The 9,320-nt window shown below is 50.9% G+C and overlaps 1 protein-coding gene across 1 annotated transcript; it reads left to right on the forward strand.

Annotated features, from left to right (window-relative positions):
* The first annotated feature begins 3,309 nt into the window (after positions 1–3,309).
* On the forward strand, positions 3,310–6,497 carry LOC108295545 (uncharacterized protein CXorf49-like). Its single transcript, XM_017517798.1, is given in 5 exon segments — positions 3,310–3,556; positions 3,559–4,466; positions 4,998–5,166; positions 5,683–5,759; positions 6,057–6,497. Coding segments are annotated over 5 exon segments (1,842 nt in total).
* Positions 6,498–9,320: the final 2,823 nt, after the last annotated feature.

Below are 9,320 nucleotides of genomic sequence, written 5' to 3' on the forward strand. Positions count from 1 at the left end.
ACAGTCTAGTAGTAGTAACTACATTCCCATTGCTGTACAAGCATCACCACGATCAATCTCTACAAGTTGTTTCATCTTCCCAAACTGAAACTATATACCCATGAAATAACCCCCATTTCCTCTTTCCCCACTCAAATGCTGGCAAACAGCATTCTACTTTCTGTCAATATGAATTTGATTGCTCTGGGTACCTCATATAAATGGAATCATACAGTATTTTTATAATTTTTGCCTTTTGATCTATCCTATTCTCTGCAACCTTGTTGAATTTGTGTATTAATTTGTTTATTAGCTTTAGTAATGGTTTTGTAGATTCTTTCAGATTTTCTTTGTATAGAATTGTGTCACCTGTGAACAGAGACAATTTTACAACTCCCTTTCTAGTTTGAATGCCTTTTGGGTTTTTTTCTTACCTAATTTCTCTGGATAGAACTTTTTTGATTGTGGTAAAAAAGTAACATAAAATGCAGCATATTAATCATTTTTAAGTGTACAGTACAGTAGTGTTAACTATATTAACCTTATTGTGCAAATGATCCCTTTTCATCCTGCAAAACTGAAACTCTTCACCCACTGAACAACAACTCCTCTTTCCCCTGCTCTCCGCAGTCCCTGGAAATCACCCTTTTACTTTTGTTTCTAAGAGTTTGGCTTTTTAAAGTACCTCACATAACTAGAATTATGCAATGTTTTTCTTTTTGTGACTGGTTTCTCTCATTTAGCATAATGTCCTGAAGTTTCATTCATGTTGTATCATGTGACAGGATTTTCCTTTTTAAAAGACCGAATAATATTTCATTGTATGTATGCGCCACATTGTAAAACTCCATGCATCTATTAAGGGAGAGTCAGGTTATTTCTACCTCCTGGCTATTGTAAATAATGCTGCCATGAACATGGGTGTGCAAATCTATATTCAAGATATTTTTTCAGGTCTTCTGGATATATACCCAGAAGTGAGATTGATGGACCATATTTGGGTAGTTCTATTTTCAAATTTTGGAGAAAGTCCCATAGTGTTTTTGATAGTGGGCGTACCATTTCACATCCTCACTAGTGCACAAGGGTTCCAATTTCTTTATTGTTTTTTTTTTTTCCTTAATAATGGCCATGCCAACAGGGGTGAGGTGATATTGTGGTTCTGATTTGCATTTCCCTGATGATTAGTATCTTAGTTCAGGCTGCTATAACAGAGTACCATAGACTGGATAGCTTAAAGAACAACTGTTTATTTCCCACAGTTCTGCAGACTGGGAAGTTCAAGGTAAAGGTGCTGGCAGATTCAGTGTCTGGTGATGGCCCTCTTCAAGATGCCTGTGAAGCACCAGGAACACAGAAGAGCTTCAAGCCTCTGTTCGACACCAAGAGCTAGCACCCGATAGGAATATGGGAAGGGAGGCTCACAGTCAAGAAGCAGGAGTTTTAGGGTTGTTTCTGCTAGTGCTGTAAAAACACCATTGTCGTTTCCCTAAGGACTCACTGCATTGAACCTGTAACAGCTTTGGGTAGCATAAACGTGTTAAGCATCTTCCCATCTATGAACACAGGATGTGTCTCCATTTATTGGTCTTCTGCATGTTTCATCAGTGTTCAATCTGTTTCAGTGTGCACACCTTTCACCTGCCTGGGTAAACGTATTCCAAAAGGTTTTATTCTTGTCCTGGCATTCTAAGAATACACTGGTTTTCTGGGTGTGTTTTTCAGATAGTTTGTTGTTCGGGCATAGAAATGAGGGTGATTTTCACATGTTACTTTTGCACTCTGTAACTTTGCTGACTTTGTTTATTGGTTGTGACCGTTTTTTGGTGCTGTGTCCATCAGGGTTTTCTCTATGTGAGATCCTGTCACCTGCAGCTAGAGAAAATTGAGCTTCTTAGTTTCCAATTTGCTTGCTTTTTGTTTTTTTTTTTTTCTAGAATAGGTAATCAAATCGGCATGTAGCTGTCCCACTCCACACCCTCCTAGGTTTTGGAATTGAAAAACACCTCTTGTTTAAGGTACATCCTAGTACTCCTTTGGCGCATTGGAGCCTTCACAGATCCTTCACTCCATGAATCAGCCTGTTCTCCCTCAAGGGAGGGCACCCCAATTAATTTGATTCTCAAGTGAGGGCATACATGGGCGCCGGCTCGTATGCCTGCACACACACACACACACACACACACACACACACACGGGACACAGCCTCATGCCGATTTGATCATGTATTGTAAGAAAAAGAAATAAAAGGCGCCCAAATTAGAAAATAAGAAGCTCAATTATCTATGCTTGCAGATGACATGATCTCACAGAGAGAAAACCCTAATGTACACTGCACCAAAAAAAAAAAACAACAACAACAACAAAAAAAAACAATCAAAACCGGTAGACAAAGTCAGCAAAGTTGCAGAATGGAAAAGCAACATGCAAAAGTCACTGGCATTTCTATGCCCTAAAAACAAACTATCAAAAAAAGACACCCGGGAAACCAACGTATTTAGAATACCAGGACAAGAATAAAACACATTGGAACACATTTATCCAGGGGGGTGAAAGGTGGGCACACTGAAACCAGTCAAACACTGATGAAACACATAGAAGACTAATAAATGGAGACACTTCCCGTGGTCATGGACAGGAAGATGGTTAACACCTCCATGCTACGGAAAGCCATTACAGGTTCAACACAGTGAGTTCCCAGGAAAACAACAATGGTGTTTTTCGCAGCACTAAAACCCCTGCTTCTTGACTGTGGGCCTCCCTGTCCATGTTCCTATCTGGTGCTAGCTCTTGGTGTGGAATGGAGGCTTGCAGCTCCTCTGTGCTCGGGGTGCTTCACGTGCATCACGACATTTAAGCTCCCAAGCTGATGTGCTGGGGGTGGCTCTCCCCTCCACCCCCATCTTACAGACGGGACACGAAGGATCAGAGACATGGCTCTCATTGGAAAGTAGGTGCCCGGTTAGAAGTGGCAGGACAGGAAGAAAGAGGTAGATCGAGAGCTCCAGTGCACACTTGCCGGAAGACACGACCCAAGTACACCCACCCAGTCAAACCATGGGCGTCAGGGCAATCCAAGAGTCTACATCCCTACTGGTTAAAGCCCAGAGGTCTTGTCCAACAAAAGGCACGCTGGTTGGCAAAGGGGGGACCAATGAGAAGACGTGGCTCAGGTATAGCTGGCGCGTGGAAGCCGTGCACTGTCGGGGACATCTCCTATTTCCGCCTGTGGTGAGGGTAGTGGTGTCCCGAAGGCTGGGTTCCATTCTCCCTTCCCACCATTATCAGGACGACCGTCTCCCTACAGCCCAGGCTGCCCGGACTGGCACCATGAACTTCCCTGATGAGGTGTCAGTTTGGGGGACTGGTTTTAACCTGGAGGGTGGCCAGCCAGCTGGTGCCCACACAACCAGTCCTGGAGCCCCACCGGGCCATGGCTGTGACCTGGATTTTGGCATGCCGCGCAGCAGCAAGGGCGAGAGCAGGTTCACAGATCCTGAGGGCTTCAGCTTCGAGTCTGAGAGTGAAATGATAGAGTAGGGAAGGGTGGTGCTCTTGGGTCAGGGAGGCAGGCCTGGGACCCGGTCAATGACCAAGGGGCTGGTGTGGACTACTCCTCCTACCCAGCAGAGGAGCCAGCCGCCATCGTGCCACCACCCAGCATCCAGAGACACCCGTCCTTAGAAGTCGCTGCTGACAAAGGGTCTGCCGACATTTGGACGGACCCGAAGGTTGGTCCTAGCGGGAGAGGCGCACTGGGCCATAGCCCTGGAAAATGGCAACAGGTCTCCATCGGCTCTCTCTACCTCAGTGGTCCTGGGACAGGCCCAGCTTGGGAGAACCTGGAAAGGGGCTCAAAGAGCAGACAGAGTGTCCAAGTGGATCCCCAGCAGCCCTCCGAGAAAGGCCCCGCCAGGCTGTCTACCCACGAGTCTGATTCTCAGGGCAAGCCCAGAAGCCCCAAGAAGCCAGCAGACACTTGCAGACTCCCGAGTTTCCACCGCAGGGAGAGCAACCATCAAGTTCAGGACCCTCTCCTGATCTCTGCTCCCCACAGACTCACTCCAGCCGTGGAGGGGCCCGCCGTGGGAAAGCTGGACGCGTCTTCCTCGAAGAAAATGCGGAGCACGGCCTGGGGAAAGGTGGGGGTCAGGCCCAGCTGCTCAGGAGCTGCCGTTACAGGGCCAGTACCCCGGGGCTCTCCAGGAAAGAAGGTGGCCCAGGACAAGAAATCCCTAGGGGGTGAGCCAAAACGGGCCCCGGAGGGAGCCTTTCCTGCCTGGGGGCAGAGACGTTCAACAATTCCGCAGGATCCGGCCAGCTTTCCGCCAGTCTCTGGTGTGGGTCTCCTGGGGAAGTCCGGGAGACCCAAGGAGCTCAAGCACTGCAGCCCTGGGAAGAAATCTGCGGGAAGAAAAACCAGAGAGTCCCAGGCTGCGGCCAGAGAAGATAATGACACGAATAGAGATGAGGTCCCAAGGGCCCAAGTGAGTAGGTCCTCTTTGCCGCACTCCTCCTTCTCCTCCTTGTTCTCCTCCTCCTCTTCCTCCTCTGTCTCCCCATGGCCCACCTCTCTTCCAGCACACACCTCTTTACCCATGCCTCCTCTATCCCTTGCTCGAGGGTTGTCATCGGGAGCCCAGGGACACTAGGAGGCCCGATTGGGGTCCTCCTCGTAGGGGCACACATTAAAGGCGGCACTCGGTGTGTGCCAGGCCCGGCTCTGGACACTGCAGTTGTCCTGCCTCCTCCCCCAGGAGGAGCTGGGATGGAAGGCTCCTACCCCAGAGAGAAGCTGGTTTGGATCGGGGGACCCCTGAAAGTGTGGGCCGCAAAGCTTGGGCCTCTAGACTCATCCTCTTCCCAATTCCTCCTTCCCTAGCTGTTACGCAAGCCCTCCTGTCGTGGGGCTGACTGAGGGAGAAAGTGCTAATGAGATTAGTCTGGAGTCCCCACCTTAACACAACCCCTCCTCACGTGTACTTACCGCCAGCCCCACTCAGAAATTGTTGTTTCAGCTTCCCACACACAAGCCAGAGGTGATTTCCCTGTCCATGCCTCGTGGAGAATGCAGCAGTGGGGACCCCGCCATCAGAGCTCCCCAAGTTCCAGGAACCTCACAGCCCTCGGCCTTGAGCGTGAGACGTCTCGTACCCACACCCCGTGAGTCTTGTGGGTTTGACAGGGGTGGAGGGGAGAGGGGTTAGGGAGGGAAGCCTCTAGCTCTGTCTCTTCTGGAAGCTCAGCCTTGCTCCCAGGCGTCCCTGCCCAGCCAGGCAGCTGTCCCAGGGGAAATGGGGTGTCTACTGGGCTGGCCTGAAGCCACATGATCCTCTCTGAGTGGGATTTGTGCGGTGGGGGGCGATTTGGAGCAGCACCCCAGACTCCAACTCTGGAAGGAGACTTTCAGCGGCACTGAGCCCTTTTCTGTTAAGTCCTGCTCGGCCACACTGCCCCTCCCAGGGCCTGGCTGTGGCGGCCCCGCTGCTGGCATCCTACCAGGAGCCACAATGCTAGGGGGCCACAGGTGCACATGGGCTCACACTGGGGAACAGGGAAGGCAGTCCCACCGGGAGGGCGAGGGTTGGAGCTGCTGGGCAACGTGTTGCCAACACAAGGTGATGCTGCCTCACCTTAGACCCTTCTAGGCCCTTTCCACCTCACTAGGAGGCTTGGAAGCTGGATTTTTGTGTTCTCTTTCAGGTGACCAGCAGCCATCTGTTCGTCCCTCAAGACCGGAAGGGCAGCAGCAGCCTCCGGGAGCCCCGCACTGTCCTCGGGTAATGGTTTGTGTGGTTCATAGTAATTCAGGTCCACAGTAGGTGGTGGGACCCGTGTCCAGGTTAAACTGATTTCTATGTCCACCCAACCCCCACCCCCCGCCGCCAACCCACTCTGCCTTCCATACCTTATGGAGAGTGGGCGCCTCTTTTCCATTCAGGGTTCTGTGCCAACCCATCTCACCACCAGGCTACAGGCTCTGGGGGCTGTAAGGGCTGGCGGATACAGGGAGGATGGGGAGAGAGCAGGTTAGAATAGGCTAACCATTTATCTTCCTCTGGTGTCTCCTGGGCTAGTGCATCCTGCTACGAAGAGAAATTGAGGACCTTAGAGACCGACTAGGTATGACGGAGCCCTGGCTGGGGCAGGGATGGGCAGCGCTGTCTTTCTGCAGGTGCCGAGGGTGGGGCTGGGGTGCAGGTGCAGGCCGCATCACAGGGACTGACTTTCCCCTGGGGAAGAGAACCAAGCAGGCCTGGCCCTGGAGCCTTCCGTGCCTTTCCAGCTGGGGTGTGCACAGACAGCAAGGGTCGTCTGAACTCCATGTACACTTTGTCCATGAGTCCCAGAGATCTCCTTCTCTTAGGGCCATTAGAGATACCGCATGTGTTTTCCCTTTAACTGCTGCCTGGTACGGCTTGTGCGGTTTTTGCTTGGTGGCTGTCGTATCTGTCTTGGAAATACGTTCTGAACGGTTCTGGGATGCCCCAACACCTGAGAACCACTTTCCCGCTTAGAAGGCATTTCCACCTTAGCTTCAGGTGACCGGTGGGTGAGTCAGTCCCAGGGCTGGCGGGGTTATGGGTTGCAGGGCTAGGTGGTTCCCCACGGTGCAGTGGGGGAAGGGGTGGGAGAGGGAAAGGATGGGTTTCTGTTTCCCTGGGTCTGGAGTGCTCAGTTCTGCCTCTCTGTTTCAGCCGTCATGATCTTCCTCATGTATAAATTTCAGGACATTTGACATGAGTGCTGCACACGCCATGCCCCTTCCCACAATCCCGGTAGCGTAGGAGGCCTGTGTGCTGGCCCTGGCTGGGGGCCTGTCCCTGAGGCTGCTCTGTTTCACCGGATGGAGCCAGCGTCTTCCTACAAGCAGCTGCTGCCTTTGGAGTTCCTGAGGGGCAGCCAAGTGGGTTCCCTCCATATCTTCATCAGCCAGGGCTCCCCTCTTCTGACACATTTCTCCCCTTTTCAAAGCAGTTTGAAATAAAGTCGTTCTCAGGTTGTATTATGTGGTCTGCTCTCTGCAATTGTTGGGAGTGTTGGGGGGTGCGGGGTGTTGCCTGGTTCCCTGGCGCTGGAAGAACAGTTCCCCTGGAGTTCTGTGGTCAGCCTCTGAGCAGCAGTCCTGCACTGGGGCTCACCGTAGTGCCCTGGGTCCAGGTGCTGTGGGGGTCCTGTCTGGTCACAGGAGCATTTCCTCCCTTTCCCTGACATGCCCTGCTCATGGTTCCTCCTCTTGTCCTCCCACTTTGGGGTCTCACAGGTCCCCTTCTTCAGCGCTTTTCTCCCTCCCCTGCAGCAGGAACTGACAGCCGTCTTCCAGAGTCCTGGTCTCTCTCACCTTTCCTCCTGCGATTCACTGTCACAGTTCTGCCCTGTCACTGTCCTTTCCATCACCAGCATTCTTGCTTTCCCCCCGAGACCTGATGCCACAGACCTTACCTGCACGGTTATTTCTGTGCTGTGGAGGATCACTGAGCTCATCTTCCCTCTCAGGTGACAAGTCCTCTTTCTGGAGCCGTTATGTCCCTCTGATGCCACCACACACAAAAGTCACCTGGGCCAGAAACCCACACAGCATCCTCAGTTCCTCGATTAGCCCTCACCTTTGAACCTCACCCAAATTCCGGCAGGTCTCCCAACTTAGTGTCAGTAGCCAGTTGGAGGCAGAAGCCACATCCCGGTGGGTGGCTGAGCAAAAGGGAAGGCACAGGAGGCACGGATGAGAAGGGCGGGGTAGTCTCTTGGTTGAAGGTGGGGGCACTGAGTCTGTTCTGCAGCCTGCAGGCCAACCTGGTGGAAACTGCTCACCTGCAGCTACACGGTAGGTGGCTTCCACATCCTTGGTGCCCTATAGGCGGCCAACAGCTCCTTCTGCAGTTGGTCGACTCCATACCCTTGATTTGAAAATGGCCACCTGGTTTCCAGGGCAGATGTGGATACAGGGATTTCACTATGTTGGCCAGTCTGGTCTCGAATGGCTGACCTCAAGTGATCTGCCCACCTCAGCCTCCCAGAGTGCTGGAATTACAGGCATGTGCATACCTGGTCCTGTGTGTTTGTTTCACGTGTGTGTGTGTGTGTGTGTGTGTGTGTGTGTATGCATGGGTGCCCATGCTGCACCCGCTTGGGAATCAAATTAATCAGGGGTGCTCTCCCTTGAGGGAGAAAGGGCTGATTCAGAGTGTAGGCACTGGTGAAGGGTTTGTGAAGGCTCGAATGCACAAAACCAGGGCTGGGATCTACCTTAAACAAGAGGTCTTTTTCAATTCTAAAACCTAGGAGGGCATGGAGTGGGACGAACTCTTAGAAATAAAAACTCTGGCCTGCCAAACCACCATACCCACATGCCAATCAACCCTTGTGGGCACAACCATGTGACTATTTGATCACCTATTCCAAGAAAAAGAAATAAAAAGCAAGCAAGTTGGAAACTAACAAGCTCAAATTTCTCTGCCTGCAGATGACTTGATTTCACATAGAGAAAACCCTGATGGACACTGCACCAAAAAACAGTCACAACCAATAAACAAAGTCAGTAAAGTTACAGAGTGCAAAAGCAACATGTGAAAATCACTCACATTTCTATGTCCAAACAACAAACTATCTGAAAAAGACACCTGGGAAACCAACGTAGTTAGAATACCAGAATAAAAATAAAACCCTCTGGAATACATTTATCCAGGGAAGTGAAAGGTGTGTACACTGAAACCCGCCAAACACTGATGAAAGACGCAGAGACCAATAAATGGAGACATATCCCATGTTCATGAACAGGAAGATGATTAACATGCCCATGCTACCCAAAGCCTTATAGGTTCAATGCAGTGAGTCCCTAGGAAAATGACAATGGTGCTTTTCACAGCACTAGCAGAAACAACTCTAAAACCCCGGCTTCTTGACCGCGAGCCTCTCTGCTTGTGTTCCTATCAGGTGCTAGCTTTTGGTGTTGAACAGAAGCTTGAAGCTCCTCTGTGTGCCCAGTGCTTCTCATGCATCATAAAGACAGCCATCACCAGACACTATCAGCCCCTTTACCTTGAACTTCCCAGTCTGTAGAACTGTGGGAAACAAACAGTTGTTTTTTTATTTTTTCCATTTATTTATTTTATTGCATTTTAGGTTTTGGGGTACATGTGAAGAACATGCAAGATTGTTGCATAGGTACACACACGGCAACGTGATTTGCTGCCTTCCTCCCCATCACCTACCTCTGGCATCTCTCCCCTTGCTGTCTCTCCCCAGCTCCCCACCCCCCACCATCCCTCCCCTATTTCCCCCCAACTGATCCCAGTGTGTAGTGCTCCCCTCCCTGTGTCCATGTGTTCTCATTGTTCAAC

The sequence above is a fragment of the Cebus imitator genome, unplaced genomic scaffold (assembly GCF_001604975.1).
Source record: "Cebus imitator isolate Cc_AM_T3 unplaced genomic scaffold, Cebus_imitator-1.0 Scaffold648, whole genome shotgun sequence".
Lineage (NCBI taxonomy): Eukaryota > Metazoa > Chordata > Mammalia > Primates > Cebidae > Cebus > Cebus imitator.